At 38.9% G+C, this 27,691-nt stretch overlaps 1 protein-coding gene across 2 annotated transcripts; it reads right to left on the bottom strand.

Moving 5' to 3' along the window:
* Nucleotides 1-1,168: 1,168 nt before the first annotated feature.
* Nucleotides 1,169-27,415, bottom strand: LOC130556783 (zinc finger E-box-binding homeobox 2-like). 2 transcript variants are annotated; one of them, XM_057338074.1, is made up of 8 exons: nucleotides 27,308-27,415; nucleotides 11,033-11,257; nucleotides 8,991-9,158; nucleotides 8,690-8,901; nucleotides 8,511-8,619; nucleotides 5,508-6,820; nucleotides 4,040-4,223; nucleotides 1,169-3,134 (listed from the first exon to the last, which is right to left on the bottom strand). In XM_057338074.1, exons 1-8 carry the CDS (start codon nucleotides 27,363-27,365, stop codon nucleotides 2,656-2,658), a joined length of 2,748 nt encoding a protein of 915 aa, XP_057194057.1. In that variant the 5' UTR covers nucleotides 27,366-27,415; the 3' UTR covers nucleotides 1,169-2,655. The 2 variants fall into 2 exon arrangements, with proteins under 2 accessions (XP_057194057.1, XP_057194058.1); XM_057338075.1 differs by lacking the exon at nucleotides 27,308-27,415 and adding an exon at nucleotides 14,739-14,852.
* Between the last annotated feature and the right edge of the window lie 276 nt (nucleotides 27,416-27,691).

Below are 27,691 nucleotides of genomic sequence, written 5' to 3' on the forward strand. Positions count from 1 at the left end.
GCCTGTTAAATACTTTTCACGGTTTTAAATACTGTCTTCTAAACTTACATGTTTAATTTTATATAGCAACAGTTCAGCTTTGAATAAATAAAAAATGAATGGAAGTAAATCATAGGGTTCTTAAAAATTTACCTAAAATCTTTCAAATCTCAAATACGTTCAAAAAGGTATAAAAAATAGTATAAAATCAATATGAGTTCACTTAGTATAGTTGCAGTACAAATGAAAAACAGATGTAAACAAGCTGTGTACTTCAAGCCACAGGGCTCGATGCGAGGGATGACATCCCCCTTGTTGAAGAAAATGACGAAAAGCATCCCCTCTGTAAAACCGCCATCACACTTATATATTATAATATACATTTTACAATGCAAATCGTCTATAATTCGTCAAATATTTGACCACACCATCCCCCTTGAATTGTTTTTACAATTCGACCACATACTTCTATGAACTAAAAAGCGGGCCAATTTAGTCCCAAGTAGTAATGAAACGGTGTACTATTTGTACATTACTACATAAAATATACTTCAAAATATGATATACATACACTTAATAAAATGAACTTGATGTTTGCTTAGAAAGTAAGGGGAGGTATACTACTCGTAGTAAGGGAAGTTCAACTTCAAACAGTGATGTTAGGGGGTCTCTGTGGCTTTACGTACATTAATAATAAAAAACATGCAGTCAAAACTAAACCGCCTATTCTTGGTGTTCAATTATACATACAGAATAACTTGTAGAGATCGGGATTTCAAAAACCTGCCGCATTTATAATATCTGTTGCAACACATAATAAAAATACTGCCAACAACACGAGTTCTGCAGGTTTGAGTTTGGGGGCGGCTGCAGATTTGAGTCAGCAGTATATCCGGGATGCCCCCTACATACTACAGTCACACACTTTTAACTGTTCAACAACTGAATGTCATCAAAAATGAAAAGAGCTATAACTTCTGTGAACAGATGCTGTGAGATTTACAGTGAGAAGCGACCAAGTAAGAAGCGGTGATGTTAAAGAATCGAAATATTGTGTTTTTGCATATATTAAATCATTTTACAATTGAGGTTTTAGATCATAATGAAAACCATTGCTTCTTACAATAATTTATCATGTTTGTCTTTATGAAAAAGGCCATAAAAAAACGTAGCTGCAATATCGTCCAAAATATGTACAACTTTATTACAAAAGTCATGTATGAAGAAAGCTTAGAAATTTATATAAAAATAACATTGGCGAAGATAAAACTGCACAGTGCCGGTGTGAAATACTCATTTGGTTCGACTTTCCGAGTCTACAGGTGAAGATAGAGAAGTGAAAGTAGAATTAAAGTAGAAAAGCTGAGTAATGCATTGAGTTTTGAGCACCAGCTTGCTTTTGGATTTGGGCTGTTGAACGTCACAGATGTTCTCTTAATGAAACTCTTGCATATTCAGTACATTTGCATCATCTTCTTTCAATATTCGTTCTCAAAATGACTTCAGAAGACACGATTTGGCGTAGGAAAATACGTGTGCAAATATACGATCGGCAGTTCTCGGCCTCATTTCCACCCTGAGTGCATAAACAACTTGTGCTAAAAAGAAAGTAAAATGGGGTTCTGAGGTTTCGATGTCTGTCATTATCTTCCAATGTTCCACTTCAGAGATGTCAAGTGTGTGTTTAATCTTTGTGCTGAGTTATAGTTCACTTTGAGATAATTATGTCGCACACACCATTAGAGAGACGCTATGATGTGTCTTAAAGCTATTCATTAACAAACCAGAAACGCTTTTAAAACCGGCCTTTAAATATTTCTTTTACTTTAGCACAATATCTGCAGGAACGACACAAGGAGTCCGATTTTTCCTTAAGAAAAAGATCGCTGAATGATTATTGTGGTGTTTTGCATTGTGACATCACGAGACTTTCATTTTGCATTATTCTTAATGGTGATACTTACTTAATAAGGTTGTCCTTACTGGAAAACTGGAATAAAAATAGTTCTAAAACTTTCCTTTAGGCAAAACATATTTTCTTCTATCGTTCTTGTGATATTGTGCTGGTTATATAGGCCACGTTTCATTCGATTCACCGCCTGCTATTATTTTATTTATTGATATATTCGTTATTTATTCTTGTAAACCCCAATAGTGGCTCATAAAGTCTTTGTAGAAATGAATGTTCATGTCTTTGTTGTAATGTCTTTGTTCACAGTCACATTATTTTCGCTCCTGACACGAGGCACACGAGGTTGTTTTGCGCTAAGAGCGTGTAGATGCTGTGCTTTTCCTCACGTCTTTGGTAAACACTGGCGAGCGTTACTCTCGCCGATAATAAACGTCCACTCTTCCGTCGGCCACGATTCCGACCGTGTTTTCCCATTCAGACTCCGGAAGGGATTTGAACAGATAAGGCAGCTGTGAGATGATACACAACGTCAGAAAGTTTGATTTGAGGCAAAATAAATACTGAATGTTTCATGTGCGAATTGTGCATCGTGTTCATATCCCATGATGCACTGCGAATGACAACTGACACAAAAAATGACCAACTCTGATTGGTGGAGTTGGATCATAAATTGTCAAATGTACAACAAATGTTAGGTTAAAATGTTTCTCTGTGGAGCACAATGGGATTTTGATGCCTCGAATTGGAACGCTCTCATTCTCGTCTCATTCTGTCTCTGTTCCGGTGTCATTTGTTATCTGCATGTCCTCATTCTGTTCTGTTTTCACCGGGTTCTCCTCTGATTCTCCTGTGGTGTCTTTACTCCCCGTCATCATGCTTTTCTCCTGTAGGTGGTTATTGAGGGAGTTCTCCTCCTCCTCGTCTTCCTCCAGCGGTGCTTCTTCTATACTGGAGTCACTGAGATAAGCTCCACTGTCCTCCAGAGCGGATACGCCCGCGTCTGTCCTGGCGCTGCGCTCGGTGACGGGACTCTCCTCTTCGGCCGCGTCCGGGTCGCCGTCTCTGCTGCAGAAGGCGTAACGGTGATTCATGTGCTGCGAGTACGAGCCCGAGTGAGAGAAACGCTTGCCGCATTTATCACACTGATAGGGTTTTTCTCCCGAGTGCAGACGGCTGTGCTCGATCAAATGATGCTTGTGTTTAAAGGCCTTCTTGCAGATCTGACACTCGTGCGGCCTTTTCCCTAAAACGGAGAGATGGAGAGTTTGTCATCAGATGTGTGTAGTGTGTTCGGAAGATTATTCAGATTACCAGCTAAAAAGGAACGTTCCTTGAACGTTCTCTAAGAGTTCTCAGAAAGTTAACCAAAAAGGCTCTTGCATAAATGCTAAAAGAACATTTGATCAACATTATATGGCATTGCTAAACTTTCTAGATACGTTATAAAAAATGTATTCTTACATTGTTAGAAATGTTTTTGTAACTTGTCGGATGGAAACTTTGTACCTTCAAAACCGCTCCCAAAACACTTTTTCATGTATTTTCATTTTAATGTTAATATGTAATAATATTTTATATTGATTATTTTTATTGAAAAAATGTATGTTTTTTTTTACCTTTTGTATTTTTATTTTAATGTTAATATTTTATAATATTTTATGTTTATTATTTTTATCGATTTTTTTACATTTTCTCACAGCAGACAAACATTAAAGGCATTAATTATTACACAAATAATAATTAACAATAATTATACAAATAATAACAAATAATAAAGACAGACAATTATAAAAAATATTTATTTATTTATTTTATTATATTTATTTATTTTATTTCTTATATTTATTTAAATTTTTAATGAATTTTTATAATAATTATACAAATAATAACAAATAATAAAGACAAATAATTATAAAACTAACTATTTATTTATTTATTTTATTTCTTATATTTATTTCATTATTTTTATGAAAAATATATATTTATATATGCAACATGGTGATACAAGGTTTCTGCCCAACAGCAACAATATTTTGTTAGCTGAAATGTCATGCACATTGGTATAATGTAAAAGGATTTGAATATAAAACTGTATATTCAAAGAGAATAAATGAATAAATGACAGGTGGAAATGGTCCGCTCGTGTACCTGTGTGCTCGTATTTGTGTCGCAGCAGAGAGCTGCTCTTCTGGAAGGTTTTGTCACAGATGTCACAAGCGTACAATCCTTCCTCCGTCTTTTTCAGTCTCTTCCTCCCCGGGCCAATGTCTCCATCCAGACCGTCCTCCATCAGAGACAGATACTCTAGACCTCCACGATTCATCACCTCATTCTGCACAAACGGAAGATTTTGAGTTCTTGGTGTGTGGTCACAAACACATGTCATTTACGAAAGTTTTAAAGGGAAAGTTCAGCCAAAATATAAATTCTGTCATCATTTATCCTCCCTCATGTGGTTGTAAACCTGTATGTGAATCTTCAGTGGAACACAAAAGAAGGTATTTTGAGAAATGTCTCAGTGGTTTTGTGTTCATACAATGGAAGTCAATGGGGTTTAGTGTTGTTTGGTTATAGACATTCTTCAAAATATCTTCTTTTGTGTTCTACAGAAGAAAGAAACTCATGCAGATTTGAAATGAATTGTCATGTCGGGTGAACTTTGCCTTTAACTCCTCTTTGAGCATTTCGTTGTCTATATTTAGAGATCATTTTGCAGAAATGAAAGATGCAATTTTCTGATATCGCGTTCAGATGAATGTTTTGTACCTTCAGCTCTGTTTCTTACCGTATAAAAGATTTCCCCACAAGTACTGCAGTAAAAATGCTTTCCTGTGGGTCTAGATATCATCAAAGTAGCTTTAAATGTCTCATGACTAATAATGACCCATGAATCACTGCTGTGACATATACGCTCTGAGTTCTCCGGGGCATTGTTTTTATCATGTTGGTTTGTGTATCAGGTCATTTGTGTCATTAATTATGTGGTTTAGTAATAAAAAAGCGCTCAGGTGTGTGGAAACGGACACACGGTCTTGTTGGCCTTTGAATGTATGGGGGGAGTTTCCCTCCGTCTGTGTACCGCTCAACCAGAGGAAATGAACTCATGAAAACCTGTGACCTCAGAAGAGACGCGCAGCGCTCGCATCGTCTGCTGTTGCGTTATGATTATGTGCTCTTCATAAAAGTGCGTATATAGTGTATATATAGTAAGTATGTGCTTCATACTCACCTTTTGTGACTAAGAATGTTAAATCACTGTTTGTCATTCTGATATTAATTTGCTTCCAGAGTACTGAGTATTAGAACAGTGAAAAATAAACATAAACGTATCTATTTGAAGATATTATAGAATTTATACACAACAAATTAATTAATTAAATATAAAAAATATTTAAAAAGTAAATAAAAATTTAATCATTAAACAATTTCATCATTTTTATTTAATTTAAATAGTAAAATATGAAATAAAATAAAAGAATGCGAAAATAAAATATAAAAAGTAAATTAAATCTAAAAATAAAATGAAATAATGCAAAAAATAAAATATAAGAAATAAAATTGGAAATATCTGTGTATATATGTGTGAATGTGTATGTCATTTGTTTTTCTGTCTTACCATCATTGAATGTCTTTCATGCTGAATTCTCTTCATCCAGGATTCTGAGTCCGCCTCCGGCATGAACGCCACTGGCGAGAGGAACCCTGGGCTCGTGGCCGGTGGAGTTAGAGGAAGTGATGTCAGACCATTGTGTCCCATTCCCGTCAGACTTCCTGGAATGATGTGGTTGAAGAGGGGGTAGTTGCTGAAAACCGTGCTCCCAAACAGCGGCGATACGGCATAGGCTCCGCCCACCTGCTGCGGCATGAACATATTCCCATTGTCTCGTCCTTCCCTGTGCGGCGAGAAGCCATTACAAGTTTGATTTTTGCATTCTTTGGGCACATAATGGGCTTTGGGGATGGAGAGATCCAAGGGTTCACTTTGAACGACCTCTGAACCCAGAACACGATGACTCGGTTGACGCGGTGATGTGGAATTGACAAACAGGTCCATACAGGGCGGAAAACCGAACCGTGAGGCGATGGTTTGTTGGCGTTCAGGTCCTGATGGTGATGTCGGGTCAATGGGGTTGGGTTTTCTAGGGCTGTTTTCTTCATTCGGCCAGTGTTTGTGTTTAGGGGAATCTTGGGATAGTTGCATTGGTGTCGGTAGAGGCACAAGAATCTGTTGTGGAACCGAATGCCAAGACGCGCACTGGGGTGACGACAGGTCTCTGTAAGGCACACTGTTGGTGGGTGACGTCTGGGTGTCGTAAGGCACGTTTGATGGTCGAGAGAAGTTAAGAGGCGATTCGGCTTTGTGTCTGTGGGATTGCGGACTGCCCTCTTTGACTGCGTCTTTGCTGCGACACTGATCAAGTTTGTGATGCGCCAGCGTCGCCTCGCTGGGAAACACTTGCGAACACCACCGACACGATACGCCGGCGAACAGACCCTCGCCGGCCTTCTGTCCCTGTTCTCCCACTTCCCTGCGAAGCATGTCTTGCAACAGCTGCTCGAACTTGTTGCGCGACTGCAGTAACGGCAGTAAAGTGGTGCCTTTAAACACGCCCGTCCTCATGGCCAAATCTGCCGCAGGGTCCCATGACCTGCTCAGCTCTGCCGCCACTGCAGAATCCGGCAAGGTGAGTTGGTCTATGTGGAGCGGACCGTACGGAGAGCCCTTCCCCCTGATGCTGTTTCTACCGCAGAGCACAGGGGGCAACGTCGGGGGCAGGAAGAGGTAGGCAGGGTGGGAGTGGCCATTAAAATGAGCTCCGTTGCCTGTCGTACCCCCGCCGAGACACTTCTTGCTGCTGAGATGAGAACTGTAGGAGCCTGAGTGACTAAAGCGCTTCTTACAGTTGGTGCATTCGTACGGCTTCTCACCTACAATGAAAAAAACAACAAGAACAATACATTGTGTTATAAAATGCACAAGATAATTAATTATGATTTTACTGGTATTTGCGACTTTATTTAACACCCCCAAAAACACTGCGCTACTTTGCGCTGCTTTGGTAGATTGTGTTGGTCATTATGTGAATGAGATATTGCGGCTTCGTTTTTTAATGTGCGCCTTGTTATTAAATCGCCTGCAAAAATTTCCACTCCCATCCGCGCTTTTTCAAAATTGCGCTCTTGCGCTATTTTGCTCTGTTTAGTAAATCTGGCCCTTAGACTTTTTTTAAAGAAGTCGTTATAAATATTGTCACGACCGGCTCGAAGCCGTAACAAATGAATGGAGGATATAGTCAGGTTGGTGCGGTTGCAACGAAAAATGTTTATTAACATAAATGGATTAATAAGTCAAACAAGAAACCAACAGAATCCAAAACAATTTCTGCCTGACACATGACGTCAAGGCATCCGACAGAACCAAGTTTAAATAAACAACAAAACCAAATCAAAAACAAGACAAGCGGGAGCCAGCACCCCACGCCAACAAAGCCCAGGCTTTATAGAGGGAAGAACAGGTGGACATTGTTCGCTTGGTGAGTCACAGTAGGCTTGATCGACTTGATGCGGTGCCGCAAGATCCGACAGGCGGATGACATCAAAGTACCGCGAGAGCGATTTTAAAAAACGTAAAAAGTTTGCGTTCGAATCGCTCTCGCGGTACTTTGATGTCATCCGCCTGTCGGATCTTGAGGCGTTGCATCAAGTCGAACAAGCCTAACATCTTCACAGTAAACACCAAGAATGATAACTATAACTTTTTTTTTTAATCATTGTAAATTTAATTGAATAAAATCCATAACGGTCCATAACTCTAACTCTAACCATAACTCTTTTACTTTTGTTGCTGCCTAATGCTGCACTAACAATAAAATTTTTTTACTTTTTACGCTACAGACCAAAATAATCAAGCTTGTTTTAAGAATTAAGAATCAAAATATTTTACTTTGTGATATTAATTTCCTTCAATTCTTTTTGAAGATTACCTCTTTGATTTTACCACCACACACAAATATAAAAAAAGTGCAACTGTATTTATTATCATAGCTGTTGTACTCAATTAAATTTATGCTAAAAAAATCTAATATTACACCAATAAGAGTTTGAGCTTTTAATATTACAAAAATTAGGAATTGTGGAAAAATGACAAGTGAATTTTGAGGAAAATATTACATTTGTTCTAAAGAGATATTTTTCCCTTTTGACTTTTAACGGAAGTAGCTATTGTCTTTTTTTCCATATCGTGGTGTATATCTAAATGAAACAACTTCTGAAATGAGAAAAAATATGTAGGGAGGGACTTGATTTCGTTCATCGAGTACTGATTGGATCGTTGAAAGTTGGGCGTGGCCAATAAAATAGAAGCAGATTTGCAAGTCAGTTTGCAATCATTTTGCAGTCAGTCATTGCAGCCTCGTCCTCGCGCCATTCCTCGTGACCAGAAGTGAAGAGAGGTTGTTTCGAGAGGTCGAGGAGGTTCACGTTTTTTATCAATTAAAAAAAAATGATGATGTGCACGGATAAATCATTTCTAATAAATGCTGCAACACTGTGTAAAACAATTCGAATGATCATTTTTCATTTCATGCCGACGTTAAATGTGACATTTCTTTCTTCTTACCGCTGTGAATGCGGAGATGTTCTTTGAGGTGGTGTTTGTATTTAAAGGCTTTTCCACACTGGTCACACTTAAACTTCCGGTTCTCCATCGCTGAATCACACATGGAGTTCTGAAACAAACGTAAATATTAAGAAAGGCGTTTCGCATGTGATTCAACATCGATACGGTGTGTCAGTCACCTTCTCTTGGCTTTGGTTGTGAAGCGTCAAGTGTCGTTCCATCTGTTCCCGGTATGGTGTGCTGTACCCGCACAAAGGACAAACACTGTCTCCTCCCTCTCTCTCCTGACAGAACGTCATGTGTTCCCTCAGAGACGCATCACGTCGGTATGTCCGCTGGCAATACGGGCACGTCTGAACCGGTGTCCGTGGGGAGTTTAAGGGAACGTCGTCTGTCCACCAGTGAGAAAGGTGATTTATTCATGTGCGTTAACTTATTATCTGGGATCGAAGGCATGATCTGTGCTACAGGAGCGTGTACCTTTCCCATCGGGCGACTCGTGTTCGCCTGGCGACCAGCAGACGGGTGACACGTTACCATTAAGACCGTGGAATGAATGGACGGATCCGTTGCGTGCCGGGGTGAGCAGGTGTGACCCCGTTCTGTGGCCCACAGGGTCATCCTCCATCACGCGAGAGTCGGTCTGACCTGAACGAGAAGACAAAGAAAACGCATCTCTTAAAGTAAAATCCCAGATGATGTCTTTTTAATATTTAAAAAGATTTCTCATCTGCGTCTCAGATATTTCTCCAAAGAAAAAGATTCAGAAATGTCAGAAATGTGTCTGTCGTTAGAGTTCGAGAAGAGATGTCAACGATGTGTCAAACTGAGCTCAGATTTGTCAATTCAGATCTCAATATGAACTCAAACATTTCTCATCAAATTCACCCAAATCCTGATTATTTGACCTCTACAATCTGCATTCATTTTACACCTCCGTACTCTTCGTGTGTTTACAGCATTCTCTCTGATTTTAAAAACCTGAGTTGATGCTTAAATGAAACACAACTGAGAACATCAAATCCTCAGAGTTGCGTGAAAACTAATCGCTAAATCCAGCACGAGTTTATGAGATGCGGTCGGCTCTACAGCTACAGATGATCCTGTGGTCGTCCGTTGTATTTCGATGTGTGTGTATGAAGTTGAGCGATTCTTGTTAAAGACATAAAAGCTTTTGAGGGATCACAGCGAAAAAAAAACCATCCGAATGCTGCAGAAATTCTCCCTTGAAACCAATAAGACTTAAAATACAAGCAGAAAGACGCGTGAGGGCCTGCCAGCGCTGAGGATGATTTTGCAAATGTTTGCAGATGTTGGCATCGCATTTCCAGCGTTCTCTCATGTGGCTGCAGAAGAGTCGGGCGCTGTAAATACTCGGTCGCAGGCGAACTGTGTGAGCGTTTGATCTTCAGCGTTCAGTTCTGATTTCAGACGAGGACAATAACCTCTTTTCATGTGAGGAAATATTTCGCCGGTTTGCTTGATGAGCGCGGCGTTATCTGAACGTTACCGAAACGTCTCACTTCCTCCGGTAATATCAGCAGGGGTCTCTGCTGGAAATGACTGAAGTCTCAGAAGCAGATTAAAGTCGCGACTACAGCGATGATTACAATGAATGCATCAAAAGCAAACGTGGCAGGTTTGCATTATGTGCAGGAAACTGATGTCAATGCACAGCTCTCATTTTTACTATTGTTTTGTGTGTCTCAGATTAAGTCGTAAAGTAAAATCAGATTGAGACCAGTCGCACTGTTTACATAATGTTCTCATAACAATATTATTATACATCTTTATATCGCTTTAGCTCCAACAAACAACCTTCTTTTTTGATCATTTTTTCAATTGCACGGACGAAAAGATGTATTATGTTAGTTTGCTATTATAGACACAGTGTCTTAAATCCGTAAGAAAGAAAATCACAGACATCTCAGTTATTTCCCCTAGACATCAATGAGATTAAATGCTTAATTCTCATCAGCGTCTCAGATATTTCTTTTGAGAAAGAGTCAGAAATGTCTCTGTCATTAGAGTTTCTGTAGACAATGTCTCGAACTGAGCTCAGATTTGTCAAGTCTGCGATTAAAAGTCAATATTATTGATGATCTCAATATGAACTCAAACATTTCTCATCAAATTTACTCAAATCCAGGTTATTTTACCTCTGCAATCTGCATTCATTTGACACCTCTTCGTGGATTTGAATTGTCTCAGTTTTTATTTTCTCTTAAGCAAATTTTAGGAGAAACATTGCAAGTCGATTTCCTAAATTAACTTTTTTTTACCTAAAACCTTCAACATATACACTAATCATATTGCATTTTTCTTATTCTTTTCCTTCTTTATACGTCATATTTTATATGAAATCAATTTTAGAATAACGTGCGAAAATCTCATATTGACATTGCAAAAAGGTTCAGCATTCAAAATGTAACAACGCAGGAAATGCAAATCTAGAATAATTTGCGTAATCTTCCTTTTGCAAGAAGGCCGAAATCTCCCGTTGCCCGTACAGAAGAACGTACCGAACATGCTGTGTTCTGTGTGCTCGGGGTCTTTGGAGTCCGTGGTTTGGATGTCTCTCCAGCTCTCTCTCGGGGGACTGACACACCCGGCCGGGCTGCCGAGCTCCGGGCTCTCGCTGGCCGTCAGACTTATTTTATCCTGAACATCTCTGCTGTCCAGAGCATCCATCCCCCAGACGCTGCCTTCATCTTCACCCTCAGAACCCAGACAGCGCTCGATGTCACCTAACAACAGAGAGACAACCAGCCATGACACATGACAACCAACAGTAGCTTAAAAACAGACTATAAGGCCACACATGCGCTTGCATTTAATCATTTAGAAGTGACACGTTCTTTCAAAGCAAATAACAAATGTCTTCAAATCTACACGTCAATGAAATAAAAATAAAACGTGGATGCAATTTGTTGAACAAAATTCCAGCGTAAGGGCTTAACAAGGAAAAAATTCCCCAGAAGAAATGTGCTCGTTTGAAATGAGATTTGTGACAATAATTTTACTCCTGCGCTGTAGGAGAAATGTGAATTTGCATAATTTTTTATCAGCTTTTTTTGCACATTTTTCTAGTTGTCACTTCACATTTTATGCATTTGTATTTTTGTATTTAGGTTTGAAAATAACATTTCATATTTTATAATGCACATACGACAAGCAAAGAGTGAGTTTTAGGCAAAAAAGAGAAAAAGATCCTCAGTTGTCAGTCGCAGGTTTCAGATTAAAATCTTGTGAAAGAAAGGTTGACATTTAAAGGAAAAGATGCTAAGCCGAAGCTTCTCAGAATGCTGACTTTACAAATCAATATGAAATTCATGACGACCTCGGCCTTTCTAAAACAATTACAATGATTTTTTAAACGATTCCCTTTAAACTGACATAAAAAAGAATTCATCTTCACGCAACATACACGCTCATAATTCCAGCTGTGTGTTTCACGTTTGAACTTTTATTCCAATCGCTCGAATCTTGTAAAAAGAGTCACAAATGTGCAACATGAATTTGATTAAGACGAGAACGGGCTGTGATTTCTGTCCGCTGCCTTTTGGACATTTATAAATACACTTGAATAAGTTGGCAACTGCGGATTCACGCCATTATCATTTTCCCACATGGCATGCGGGGTGTGTGTGTGTGTTTTTGTGTGAAGACCTGAAAGTCATAAGAATGCCTGATGTATTTTTTGGGGCGAGCAAACGCAAAAATAGTCATGCTATTGACCTTTTTGTATACATATAGGACACATGTTTTAATATTCATCAGAAGAAAACACGAGTGATCATATTTGTGTGTGAAACCAAACAGTCCATTAGCTCATATCCCGTGCGTGGGTACGAGAGCGAGCGCTTTCACATTGTGAAAGTCCACAAAATGTGTCATACTGACCTTATTACAAGAGAAATTACCTGACAAATACAAGATACAATTACCCATTTATTTTACTCATGATTTATTGACCTATTTTAGAATATTCATTTTATGAGATCGATACTTTAAGTTTACAGTTGTGTTTTCTTTTCCATCAACACTATTTTCAATGTCATTCAAAGCCTGCGAACACAATTCCTGTACGCCATAGTCAACACAACGAAAAGCATTCACAAAAGTGAAAATTTAGCTTTCAATTAAATCTATTATTAGGTTTTTTATTTGTTTACAAATATTATGAATTGATTTTGTGGCATTGTTATTGTTATTATTGCTTTTCAATGATAAATGTGTGGGGGGGGGTTATTTGTAAATTGCGTATACAAGCATCTTCTAAATAAAAAATATACAAATAGTATATTATATATATGTACAGTATATACATAAAATAGCTCTTGACACTTATCAAAGTATTATGACCTAAACACACACACACACATATCTATATATAAAACAAAATAAACTAGAATAAAAGTAAAAACTCTCACAGGCAGTAGAAAAGGTCAGATGTTGTGTTGGGTCTGATGTCTCATTACTGTGAGGCATTTGATTCTCTAATCAGTTCGTGTGTTGGTACGTGCGCAGGAAGTTTCAATTCGAGTGTAATGGAACAAACAATGCAGCACTGACGCATGCAGCATGTGTGTGTGTGTGTGTGTGTAACACAACTCTGTGCAATGTATATTAAACACGTGCTGTTTTCACCGGTTAACACAAACACACACACACACACACACTGCATATCATGACTGCGGCCTTTTCCAGTTATGACTGTGCAGAACAGCAGGATCAAACCCATCAGTACACAAGGCTTCATCTCAAATGATGTTTCTTGTAGCAATCCTAAAATCATTTATTTATTGATTTACTTAGATGGCTGGCGTCGGAGCAAAAAGTGACGGTGCACGCATATGATCTCATCAGTACAACTTTTTGTGTTGATTGAACATCTTTTTTTTAATGTAATGTAAATTGAGTATAAAATGATTTCTACTGCATTATTAATAAATAATTTCATATACTAAAAAATCAAATGTGTTTTTTAAGGTCCTGGGTCTGTGGCAGGGATAAGGAACACAGACAGAACCGGGTCTGCTCCACATTACGGTAATTTGTGGCAGAATTGAGTGACGGATTGGTCGTATTCATCACGGATGTGTATTATCTGTTCGGACTGAAGCACATCCCTCACTCAGCTTTCTCTTCCAACCAGTAAATCTTTTAGTGCCACAGCGCGTCCACACAAATACATCACTTCAAGAAAAGTGTCCTGATAGATGGAGTCACGAAAATCGTACGAACTGTCAAAGCATTATAAATGAAATAATAATAAGCATACGACATTTACTCTTAAACCTTTTATTATTTATTTATTACGAAGACCACATGTCACAACTGAAAATGTTTTATTAGTGATAACATTTGATCTAAAACATGGATTAATGCATATTACTTATTAATGCCAATAAGTAGAAAAATAGACATCAATTACTAATAAATAGAAAGCAAAGGGAAACGTTTGGCGAAGTCTCGTTCGTCTCAGATAGTTCTCAGAGGCAGAAATCTCACAAATGGCTCATTAGAGTTTCAGAGGAGATCTCGACAATGCAATCAAAAGTCAACATTATTGAAGATCTCAAACATTTCTCATCAAATGGACCCAAATCCAGATTTTTATTCTCCTACAATCTGCAATTAAACAGCGGACATCTGAGACTAGGTTGATACTTAAAAGAAACACAAATGAGATGATCTGAGCCTCGAGCAAACAAACGTGAACATAGCAGGACATTTACTCATCGCATGACCGGCGTACAATAACATTTCACAAAGTCACAAATGCACAAAAGTGTGTCATACAATTCTTTCCGTTAGCTCACACATCCAGAAGTGCTCAGTAAACACACATTTACTCTTTCTTTAAAAGAGATGCAGGTCTTTCTGGCCAACACACAATTCACAATCTTCAAACTCACCACATTTTAAAGGACTCAACCTTTTCCAACTTTGTCATGTAGCATTACTGAACATGAATGATGCAGTTGTGTCAAACAAACGAACAAACCATCTCAAGTTCTGAGCGCCGAAAGGAAGCAGCACATTTATAAAGCGACGCGCCGTTTTCAGCTACAAAGGTTCATTTCATCTCTCACCAGCACGACACATCACTAGTTTAAAAGGTCGAGTTTCAACAACCAGCAAAATATTAAACACGGCACACTGACTCCTCGCAGACGCAAAGGTCACAGACAGAATCTGCCGCCACACCACATAGAGTTTTACCTTGGATGAGGTCACACAGAATTGATGACTGATTCTTTATAATCCCATGAACGTCCAGCACTTCGACGTCTCGAAGAAGTTTAACAAACCGAATTATCTGACTCGACTATTTTCACACTCTAACAATGACTCACACACACCACATCACAGCTACAACACCTCCCACAACTCTATGATATCTCACACTTAACACACACAACACGCTATGGGAACGTCACGTGTGAGCTCAAGAGAGGGGCTAACTGTGCACAAATATGCCAAAGAACACGACACTTATTACGGTTACGGTTTGCATCATCTGAACGTCCCCAGAGAAGCGCTCGCAAGTCATCGAGAGGGTCAGTCATAACGAATACACTGATAACAACCTGCTCTTCTCAGCTGAGCACCTGACAAACATCAAGTGTGCAATGTCCTCGCTCGGATGTTGCTAGACCTAACGGAGATGCTTTGTCAAGTTTGTCTCAGATGTTTCTCTTTACATTTCAAATTTATTTATGGACGTACGTGAAAAGTATTCGAGTGGACAGTTTTGATGTTGGGGAAATTGGTGAGAAACGTTTGAAAGGCGTTCTTCCAGGAGACACATGCGAGATGGGGGATCTTTATCTTGGGAGAGGCAAGAGTTTCAAGATCAAGGGAAAGACGCGTCATGTCTCATTGGTATCTCGATTGTCTCTCTACCTCTCGGAGGTATCGCACTTCACACGTCTCTTCCAGGTTTTCAGATGGGATCTTAATTAAAATGATCTCTTCATGAGTCTGTAGAAGAACCATTTTTGGCTCAATGGTTCCATAAAGAACCGTAAACATATCGCTGCTGTCCTTCTGAAACCTCGTATCTCCATATTTCGTCCGTATAAATCAGTATTATTAGTCACCCCTTATGTTTGTCATTTGTTATTTAACCATTGAAAAATACTGTTTTTTCCATTTCTCAAAAAAACGTTCAGTTTCACGTTAACCCAATATTAGAACATTTCTTTTTTTACGTTTTTACTCTTTTTACACTACAAAGAACCTTTTGTTTTTTGGGGGAACCAATAATGGAGTTTTCTGTGGCATCGCTGCGAAGAACCATTTGAAGCCATTTTTTAAGTGTGTACAACCACACTTCTGTCAAAACCGAGAACCTTGTGAGCTACCTAAAAATATATATATTTTCCATGTATGCATGTAAGAGCAAAGAGACACAAAGTTGTAGTGCACTAGAAAGTGGCCTAAATTCACACTTCTACAGTTTTTGACCCACGCGTCCCACATGACTTCATTGCATTCAAGTTCAAATGGACCCAAATCCAGATTTTTATTCTCCTACAATCTGCAATTAAACAGCGGACATCTGAGACTAGGTTGATACTTAAAAGAAACACAAATGAGATGATCTGAGCCTCGAGCAAACAAACGTGAACATAGCAGAACATTTACTCATCGCATGACCGGCGTACAATAACATTGTATTGTGTCAACCAAACGAACAAACCATCTCAAGTTCTGAGCGCCGAAAGGAAGCAGCACATTGCATTCAAGTCACATACATTATTTTATGAGTAGCCTGTCTGTGTTCCCTGGGAGTCAAACCAACAACCTTTGCTCCACCAATTAAGCTACAGGAACTACAGGATGTAGTGAATCACGCATTTTACATTTCACGGCTGTGAAACTACTTCAGTCACTACACCCCCTACACACTTTCATATATAAACACACATCAAACTCCTTCGTGCTAATATTCACCGACATCTTTTTCAACATCCCAAGTCAGCTCTGATGTGATACTAACAGATTTTTCTAGAAGTTTAACAACAGAGATCAGCACGTAGTGCAGCGCAGTGCTGTGTAAATGTTTTTGGCCAGATTTGAGCGCAGGGAATTTCCACAGGCTCCTCGTACCTCCGGCGTCTGAATATCTCGCACCATCTGAGTCAGGGGTCTCGCGCATCTTTCCCTCTTCTCATTTACTCACGCATACGTGTCGTGTGCTCGTCCGACTACCTATGCATGTATAGTTTCCTTTTTTTCGTTTGCTGTATCACACCTTCGTTGTCTGCTTCCCCACGCTTGCCTTGTGTGATTGGAGCTGAGGGAGGAACTGCCGACACATTTACTGTAAACCGTGAAGCGTTTGAATCAAAGGGGCCAACCCTGATGGAAAGAGTTTTGCATTCTCACTGCAGTATGCGCAGTCGAACGCAGCTAGACGTAAAGCTGCCCTGACTGATCAGACGTCTTAATGGATGCAGATGGGAACCCTGCTGTGGAATAATGTTTTTGTCTGATCCGCTCTATTGGAGGATCGATCCTGATTCCTTAATTCGCTAAAACAAGGAAGATGAACAGTGCGGCATGGGACGCTTTACTGTACTCTACTGTAACCGATGGTCTCGTGTGATCATGCATAACAAATGAAGATGATGAAACGATGTGGTTCAATGTTCTCGTGTGCAAATATCAGCGCAACGCAAAATAATGACAAATACTCATTAAAATCCTATAAGAAATTAAAATCACAGAAAATCTCATTTATTGCTCCTGGACATTATTGAGATTAAATAGAAAAGTTTACTTGAGCCTTAGATATTTCTCCCAGGAAAAAGAGTCGAAAATCTTTTCAGAAGTTTCAGAAGAGATCTCAACAATGTCTCAAACTGAGCTCCTCAAAAGTTAAACATTTCTCAATAAATTTACCCAAATCCAGATTACTTGACCTCTACAATTTACGTTCATTTCACACCTCCATACTCTTCATGTTTTTCAACAATTACATTTGTTTTTATTTTTTGCTTCCTCTAAGCAGTTTTAGGCAGGGGCGGACTGACCGGTAAGACATTCTGTCAAAGTCTAGAACAGCCATCCCACCGACGGCATACGGCCATGACCAAGGGGCGGACTGGTTATCTGGTGTCCGGTGGGCCGCTAACGTATTTTTGGACGCTTGGGCCGGACAGACGGACATATTATAAACGCGAATGCATGCAACGCAAAGGCATTAGCGAGTCGGACACGTATGCATGTAACACAATGACAAGTTACATACAACGCCCCCCGTGGACACCAATGGTGCAGGGCCGATGCCATCAAACCCACCAAACCCACACCCAAACCACCCCCCCCATCGACAGAAATTGTGGAGGGCCGATGTGGGACGAATAATCCAGGGCCGATTTTGCTTCCCAGTCTGCCCCTGGTTTTAGGATCCTTAAATGAAACACAACTGAGAACTCCGTCGAATCTCCTGGACTATGAAAGCAACGTCTGAGCAATAACATCTTTCTCTGGGTCTTATTATGAATGAGAAATGTTTGAGTTCACATTCACATCTTTTGTTCGGTCTCCTGGGACATCTGAGAAAGCTCTTCTGTGATTCTGAAGGAGACATGTGTCACATCCAAAGAAGCACACGACTTACCCAAAAGGTCCTACAGTATTTCTACTTTCTATTTAATCTCATTACTGTCTTTGAGAAACAATCAAGATTTTTCTTTGCTCGTGTAGAACCTGCATATCTTCATGTGTGTGTTTGTTTTTTGTATAACCCACGCAGCTGTGTAGCATGTGTGTGTGTGTGTGTGTGTGTGTGTGTGTGGAATGAGTGTTGGAATGTCACAGCGAGTGTGTGACCGTTCACAGATCACATTCTCAATCGAATCAAACCAGAGTCTCGTCTCCGATCTGTCTCGTCGTTTCTCTCGCTCTCACCGCACCATAAATACCTTCGCTTCCCCCCAAATTTGTTTTCCGTATGTTTTTTTTTTGGTCTCCCGTCGCACGAGAATGTTTGCTACATCTCCCCGCCGTTCTGATGTGGCTCTGTATTTTCTACAATTGTGACGACCGCACAATAGCGGCTGGTGAGTATTAAAACATTCTCAGGGACCAGCACAACAGTTTTGAAGTTTTAATAGGGGTGGGGGCTAAATAAAGACTCTCTTTGAGGCTGTATGATGGGAAAGCTGGTTAGTTGAACATCACTTGCAACATTCTGCTGAGAAATTAGCTCTGGGGTTTCTCAAACTTGCCTCTATCTGTGGCTAGGGCCTGCGAGCTGTTTCTGCCTCGGTCATTAGAGAATCCGCAATCTCGCAGCTTGCATTGTTTAATGCGTGTTTAATGGGAGGGTGCTCGACCTCTGAGCTCAAACATGAAACTGCTTGATTTGATCTTGGCAGGGTTCTATGCTCTCGCGCTCACTTGCAGCATTTTTCGGGTGTCAACGCCTCCTTGTGGAAATATTTGGAAATGCAAGGGTGCAGTTGAACAAGACAGTTTAAAAGAGTTTTTCTGTGGCAAGCAAAATATACTTTAAATTAATTACTTGAATCTAAACTTAGCATATCATTTATCACTGTATGGTTAAATAAAACAAATAAACTTAAAAAAATAAAAAATAAATAAGGCAACAACAATAATAATAATATATTATTATTATTAATGTATTATTATTAATATTATTGTTATGTTGTTGTTGTGTAAATAATAATAAAATTAAGGTTACACTTTATTTTACAGTGCCCATGTTACAGTGTAATAATACATTTAAGTACTGAGTGTTAAAATTAACTACATGTACTTACTATAGGGTTATGGTTAGGGTTAATGTAATTTAATTAGGCATAATTTATAGTAAATACTATAGTAAATACATGTAACATGTGTAACAAGGGCACCATAAAATAAAGTGTTACTTAATATTAATAATTGTAATAACAATAATAATATAATTTTTGTTGTATAATAATAACAATAATAGTAATAATAACAACAATAATAATGATGATGATAATAATAAGAATACATTATGATTCTTGTTATTATGACTAATAATAACAATAATAATAAATATTATTGTTATTATTATTGTTATTATTGTATTATTAAGTTTATGACAGAATTTTATGAGGTCAATGGAAATTTAAAGCAATCTAAAGCTTTAAAAAAACTATTATTAAAGTAACTAAGAGCACTGAGACAGCAAATAACCCTGTCTGATAGAGTGTGTGTGTGTGTGTGTGTGCGTGTGTGTTCGTGTGTGTTTGTGTGCGTGCGTGCGTGCGTGCGTGTGTGTGTGTGTGTGTGTGTGTGTGTGTGTGTGTGTGTGAGTGTGATTGCTAATGTTCTCGCCAAAAAGAGAGAAAGAAAAGGGGAAAAAGAACTAAATAAAATGAAATTGAGTGGGTTGGAAAAATGGGAAGTTTAAAAAGGCAAACGGCGAGTTTAAGAGTTTCTTTGATGTGTATCACTGGAGAACTCTCGTGTGTGTGTGTGTGTGTGTGTGTGAGTACTGTAAGTCAAAGCAGAAGGCTCGCGGCCTGTGTGTGTGTTTAATGTGTGTGTGTGATGTGGTTTTGGGGGGGAAGGGAACCGTGTGTGGCGTCAGTGCGACCGGCACTTCGGAGGAGCGGTACAGAGCTCAGAAACCCTTTTTCCTCCAGTCACATCCCTGTGCGCATGTACATGAGTGTTGAACGGTTTACGTTGACGTTCACACCTCAGTGATGTACTTCTGGTCATATACCACGATTAAGTGCCACGTTACTTCATTATCCACGAAAGTTCACCTCTGCATTTGACCACAGGCAATGATGACCTGGAAATATCTCACAGGAGACACTGATATAAAGTGTGCTTTTTAATCCCTCCTCACATCCGAAAAATAGAAATATCTTCAACATCCTAGGCATCAGCGAAGTTAAATAAAGATGTGAACTGAATCGTGTGTTTGTGTTGAATGGTAACTGTTTCTCTCTCAAGGTCTTTGTGCTTCATTTATCTATCTGCATGTTCTTTGAGCACAGTTCTCAGATCAGTCACAGCTGACTACACAAAGGTCTTCATTGCAACCCAACATTATAACCGGATGTCACTGAAGATCCACTAACCTCCAAGAACTTTTAATTTTCTAGTTCTTCTCTAAACCATTAACATACTACTATCAAAAAGACAACGCGAAATATTCATTTTCAATTTATTATACTTTCTAACAGTTCATTAGTGCACATTACTCAAAACTGTGTATCATTTTTCATCAAACTGTATCAATCTGCTATGACTACTAGGGAATCGGATGCACTGATGTATCGGCCACCGATATTAATCGGCCGATATTGGATTAATTTAACACCATCTGCATATCGGCAATAGCATGAAAAAAGCCGACACCGATGGTTTATTAATGGAGGCAATGAGTTGCATGTCTGAATAATCCAATGTTTTTCTCTGAGCAAAATAATTAAATAGCAACCGCAGCACAGACGTTATATAAGTTTGTTAAAGAAATGTTCGATGTTAAGTCAAATACGAGTTAATGTTGTTAATAAAAGAAATATTGGATAGCAAAAATCACCTTTGTGTCTAATTGTATTTTTATCTTAACTTGTGCCTCTCTTAAAATGGTAAACGGATCCAGTTCATGTTCTTTCAAATTAATTTAATTTATTGTTACGTACTATGCAATTTCGGTATCGGACGATAGTTGTTTGTTAAAATCGGTATCGGCCAAAAAAATCCTACCGGTGCATCCCAAGCTGTGATTCTGTAACGACTTTTCTTTTCACCAGTCTGTTATACTTTTCAGTCCTTCCCTTATAAAAGAATCCACTTAAGACAGATAAAACAGAATAGATAAAAGTTGTTCTTAAACAAACTGTTCTTGTTAAACAGTTTTAATTTATCCTCGAATGTCTCACGGGGAAACAGTTTAATTGCAGGTTATTATTTTAACAAGCATCGCTGCAGGAGTTTGAAGCTAAAATTACACACACAACCGCACACGCGAGATCATTAACAACACAACAAATTTCAGTGTTCAACACATATTTTATAATGTAATATTTGTAGTGCGCGTGAGATGTAATGATTTTAAATGGGATGTTTGCCGACAGATTTGACTCTCGTCACACCTGAAAACCAGCACAGCATGACACTCTTTATAATGCACTTCTCTTAACTACATAAAGATTTCATTACATGCACATACAAAAGTTTGCAATGGATTGTGGGACGTTTTTTCACACAACAATCCCATACTAAACATCCAACATTTCATTTAATACACACAATATCGTGTCTATAATTACCAGCTAATTTATTCCATACGATTGCACTAATGTTAAAAAACTTAGCTTTCCCAAAACTTTCATATTTACAAATGCAAATATTATACTTCCTACCCCATATTAAAATATTTTTCCAGAAAAATCCACTGATGAATCAAGCACAATAAGATCAGGAATGACCGAAATGATTTATTGCCAATATTGAATGCACAGCAAGTGTAAATGCGTAAGTATGTATTGAATATTTCACTAAAAGCATTCCGCATAAAAACTTACATAACTAAATCTTCTACTTAAGACAAGAGCACTTGGCGTTTGTGTGTGTAAATGGAGCATGGCGGCTCGCTACCACAAGACTCAAACAGACAAACAGACTTCACTCAGCACAGATACACAGTTTACAGCCCGTCAGTCCATCACGACACATTATTCACAAACAAAACTCTTCACGGGTGTTTGTGTGTGTTTATTGTGGTGGAAGTGTGCTGTGTGTGTGTTGAGATGGCTTCCGTATCCTCTCAAGCACATGCAAATATCAAGCGGGCAAACGTGTCAGTTGGGTGAAGATCGCCACCCCACCCTGCGCAACGTGCCAGTTCTGTCCTCAGACACGCCGTAAAATGCACGTGTGGCGGCGTTACCTTGGCTAAACTTTACTCACACATCTCTCTTGTTCAATCACATACACAAGAGTTTCTCCTTAAATGGATCAAAAGAAAAAAACACAAGCACAGTTTTAAAAAGTTTTGAGTTTATGAAATCCTTAACGTTTGATCGCAGGCTTTTGGATTCTGTCTGAGACATTGTTGAGATCTCTTCTGGAAATCTGGAGACATGTGCAAGATGCTTGCATTTAATCGCAGTCTATGAGAAACCACTAGTTCTTATTTGCGAATCGTTACTCTATGGGACCTTTAAACTACAAAAATGGCAAAACGCAAATAACAAAGCAATTTAAGAGCATACTTGAGAACGTTTCAAGTGTTTCTGTTTTTTATAAAGTCGCTGCAAAATATGTCCAGAACGCTACAGACAAGTGGCCACACACAGACATGAAACACACTTATCATTCATATCAGCCTGAGAAATATTTTCAATTGCTTTTATTTAGACTAGAGATTGTCCGTTTGACTGTGAATTTATATACTGAGAATTGAAACAAATCCACATTTTGCTGTTACATACGGCACTAGATATATTTGCTGCATGGCTTTACATTATTTACAATGATTTATTGCAACTCCCATAATAAGTGAACTGCCCATGAGAAGGAAAAAAACATTGATGAGATCTCTTTAATATTTCAGTTATTTCACATAGACATCAACAAGATCAAATGAAGGTCAAATTAAAACTTTTGGTTAATTCTCTGACATTTCTCTTGAGAAAAAGATTCAGAAATCTCGCAAATGTGTCTGTCATTAGAGTTTCAGAAGAGACGTCAACAATGTTTGAAACTGAGCTCAGATTTGTCAAGTCTGCAATCAAAAGTCAATATTATTGAAGATCTCAATATGAACTGAAACATTTCGTGTCAAATTTACCCAAATCCAGATTATTTTACCTCCACAACCTACATTCATTTTACACCTCCACTCTTTACGTATTTTATTAAAAGTCTAATGTGTTTATAGTTTTACTTCTCCTTTAAAATTTTAGGAGACTTCTGAATACCTATCTATGCAATTTTCCTCTTGGGAAGTTATGTTTCACTGAATGTGCACAGACGCTTCCAACGTTTTCAACTCTTTCTGCTTTGTATGAAGACATTCGATCAGATTTGATCTCACAATGGAACACACACATCCTCTAAGACACGTCAACTGTCCCCTTCGTGTCTTTTTATGATTTTGGTCTCCTCTTTCTCTCTTAGAATCCCTCTCTCCCGCTGCGGCTGACGCCCAGCCCTCTCGTTCGGGGAGCTCCGCTAATAAACGCTGGAGCCTGGACTCCACGCTGTCTCGCTCACTCTCACCCTGTCTCTCTCTCTCTCCCCTCAAATCGCTCTGATTTCTTGCCCAGCTCTCCTCTGCTGTCCAAAAGGACAAGCGACTTTCTCTCTCTCTCTCTCTCTCTCTCTTTCCCTCTCTCTTGTTTTCTCCTATTCTGCCCACTGTGACAAGACTGTGCCAGAGAAACACACACACACACAGCTGGACCCCAGCTGCCTACAAAGGCTGGGGTTTGGAAATCAATGAAGGCGAATGAACAAAAAGGGAAAAGAGTTTAAATAAATTGGCACTTGAAAAAAGAAAACGCGGAGAGGCAATCGTCAGAGAGAAATGAGCGCGGGCGAGCGGAGAGAGAGAGACAAGAGAGGCGGAAATGAGCTGTAACAACAGCGTTGCGTCTACATACGAGGTCAAAGACGCCGCCATCAGATAACGGAGATGAGACGTCTAGAGTTGAACGACGTTCATTTCGTCTGTATTGAAAACTGTACTGTGAAATTACATATCATTCCATCCCAAACTTGGCTCGTGTCATGACAAATGGAATTTTCACGATAATGAAAACAAGCCACGCGGCCGCCACCCCGAGACGATGGGTTTTGTAACGTATAGTCACAGCCCAACGGCAAGAGTTTCGCCGCTGAAAGACACTTTCTTACTCGACTGAACAACATCTGCGCTTCTCGTGCTAATTTTGCAAACCGTGGATGTAGTTAAACCCTCGACCGGTCAGATAAAAGCGTTCCACCTACTTCCAGGGCCAGAGGCCGTGTCTCTCCTGAGTGACACATAAGACGCACAACGCTCCCGCCTGCATGTTTTACAACATGTGCTGTGTATTCCGCCATCATCTGTTGGCCAAGTTTTTTTTAGTTTGTCTGCACATAACACACACACAAACCCGACACGCACATGACATGCGAATACTGAGTCGGTGCAGTTTGATATTCAATGGTGGAGAAATTTGCTGTTGACACCTAAGCCATGAAGTAAACCATGAACGTTCCAGAGATGTGCATCTTTTCTCACCACAATCATCTGCTCTACATATGCACACACACTTGGGTTAAAGAGTTCTCAGTTGTGTCTCAGACGTTTCTCCTAAAATTGCTTAAAAGGAATAAAAACAGGAACAAATGAAGCAATTGTTCAAATCTTGGAAATGAAGAATATGGAGGTGTAAATGAATGTAGATTGTAGAGGTCAAATCATCTGGATTTGGGCAAATTTGAGGAGAAATGTTTGATATTGAGATCTTCAATAATATTGACTTTTGTTTGCAGACTTGACAAATCTGAGCTCAGTTTGACACATTGTTGACATCTCTTCTCAAACTCCAATGACGGACTTTTGTGAGATTTCTGAATGAAGACTTTACCACAATTTTGGTTTCTATTTCATCCTATTGACAAAGGAGATGAGAAATAATGGAGATATTAAAGAGATCAAATGTGCCAGCGTGTCTCATCTACGTACATGACCAAAAAAGTCAACGCCTGAACGTCACTGCATGAAACGACAAAACATCGAAGCAAGTTCAGAAATTGGCAAACTTAATTTGTTTTAAAGAAAGCTAGCACACTATTCAAGCATGACATCTGACACAAAGACATCTGCTAGAAAAGTATTGTGACGCTTTGAGTTTCTCAAAAATGTGTTGACGGTGTCTATAATGTGCTGATACGTTTCCTCCGCTATACACCAGTGTGAACCTGAAGAGAAACGACTTCATACATCCACTAAAAATCACATGATTTAAAGTCATTCTAAAATGTCTTAAAAAGGGACATTAGCCGTGAAACAAATCTCTAACATCCTTGCTATAATATGTTGTCATCTAATGCAACTGCATTCACGCGTTTTAAGTGTGAGAAATGTTTTGGGAGTATTACAAAAGCCATTGAAGAACACATGCGTAGGACACACGCTTCACACTAACACTGGCACTTGACACTTTACGCAACCGCATGTCCATCACAAACTTGTGGCGGTCTGATCTGGTGTACTGTATAGAGAAGTAGAGAAGCAGGTTTCTATAAATGATGTCTAACTGCTCCAGTGACCAGTATGCATGTCTGTTTGTGTATGTAAGGTGACGGTTTTGGGTGATAGACTTTAGCGTGCTAACTCTGGGGGTCACACACTGGTGTGAGACTGACAAAACTGACACCTTATGCTGCATCCAAATGAGAAACCTTTCTAGTCACAAACACACAAATACACACACTGTCCTGCAGGTTCCAGATGTCAGAGAAGAGTGTCACACTTATAACTGTTACAAACAAAACCGCTAAGATGGTTTTGGAAAGCCTTTTCTAAACCACGAACATACAATTTGATAACAAACGAAACACGCAACAATTGCTAGGAATGATGATTTCCGTTCTGAACATGTATGACATTTACACAGAAAATATCTTTATACCATCAAATAAAAATGCAATGTGGATCAAATTTGGTTAAACACAACGGCCTGCTCCGTAATGACGTGCATGGTGGTGTGACTTGATAGAAAACAAAATCTAACAGAATGATCTGAGATGCTCAATGTTGTTCTTGATAAAGTCAGACAAATTGAAAAGCAGCAAAACTTAATCAAGAATATCCCAAATTCATCACTGTTGCTGAGGAGATTAAAAGCTAAGAAAATAATATTGGGGTGCTAAGCATTCAGATTAATTATACCTAATGATAAAAGCACTTAAGATTGATAATTATCCATTTTAAATGAGAAAATACAATTAAACACAAAACCGTTTTGTTTTGATGTCTGTCATCCTGACAAACAAACAATTAAAAAATAAAAAACGTCTGCAAGTTTAATACAAATTGCCAACAGCTATAGAAATGCCGAAATATACAAACAGAAACCTTTGGTTTTGATCAGATTTAAAATAAATAAATTTTAACATGTAATTTACATTATTATTTGTATTAAAACACTCCTGTAATTTGTCCGAATTTAGTAGACCACTGTAAGAAAGAAATTTCCGTAAAATATTTGTACAGTATTTTCGTAAATGTAATAATTTAAATAAAACAAAAACAAAGAAACAATAAAGCAACTTTCATTTAAAAGACAATAAATTAACAAACAGAAATCGAAACAACAGTTTATCCATGTATAAAACACAAGGACATCGTTGCTTCTCTGTTGGGAAGTGCAACAACTAATGCAGCTTAATTTAGTTCAACTCAATGAAAATGTGATGCTGATGGCTGCAAAAATAACCGCAAGTTCTCAATTCACTAGCTCTTGTGCACAAACACACGATGCGAAACAAAAAAATCAATGTCAAATGTATTAAATCATAAAGTAAGTTATCTGAGGTGGACGTGTTACTCGCTTTCTTCTGCACATTTCTGCAATGACACTTTAATCTCTGACAACATCATTTTGTGTTTTACTAACAGGTCTACATGTATGCCCAGTTTTTAATTCTAAAACAACGCACATGTGTGTTAGTCTCCTAAACATGCTCTTCGTGTGTGCATGCATGTATGTATAATCCCCCAAACTAATGCACAAAGTGGAAAAAACTGTTCAATAAGAATCACGTACCTTGGTTTCTCCGTGGGTTTGCCTGTTTCCTTCGTTTTCCTCGGCTCCTCTCTGCCATGTCCTCGCAGTAGTTGCTCGGGGATGGTGCGGACGGATGGCTCGGATAAAAGAGTGATGTGTCGCTCCGCATCACCCGCTGCCTACAGCCGCGTCACTGCAGTCGCGCGTCGAACCCGCGTCCGGAGCAGCGGCGGCTCAGTGATGTCATCGTAGGCAGGACCTGGATGGGACCAAAGTTAATCGCTGATAGTTAAGCCCGGGTGTCAACCTGTGTCACTTCAAACTGTGTTCTTTATAAAGACAATGTAGGCTATGTAAAGAAGAGTGCATTTGAAAGTGTGTGAAGAGACTTCGTGTTTATGGCTGCTTCGTGTATTTATTGTA

Source organism: Triplophysa rosa, linkage group LG7, assembly GCF_024868665.1.
Source record: "Triplophysa rosa linkage group LG7, Trosa_1v2, whole genome shotgun sequence".
Lineage (NCBI taxonomy): Eukaryota > Metazoa > Chordata > Actinopteri > Cypriniformes > Nemacheilidae > Triplophysa > Triplophysa rosa.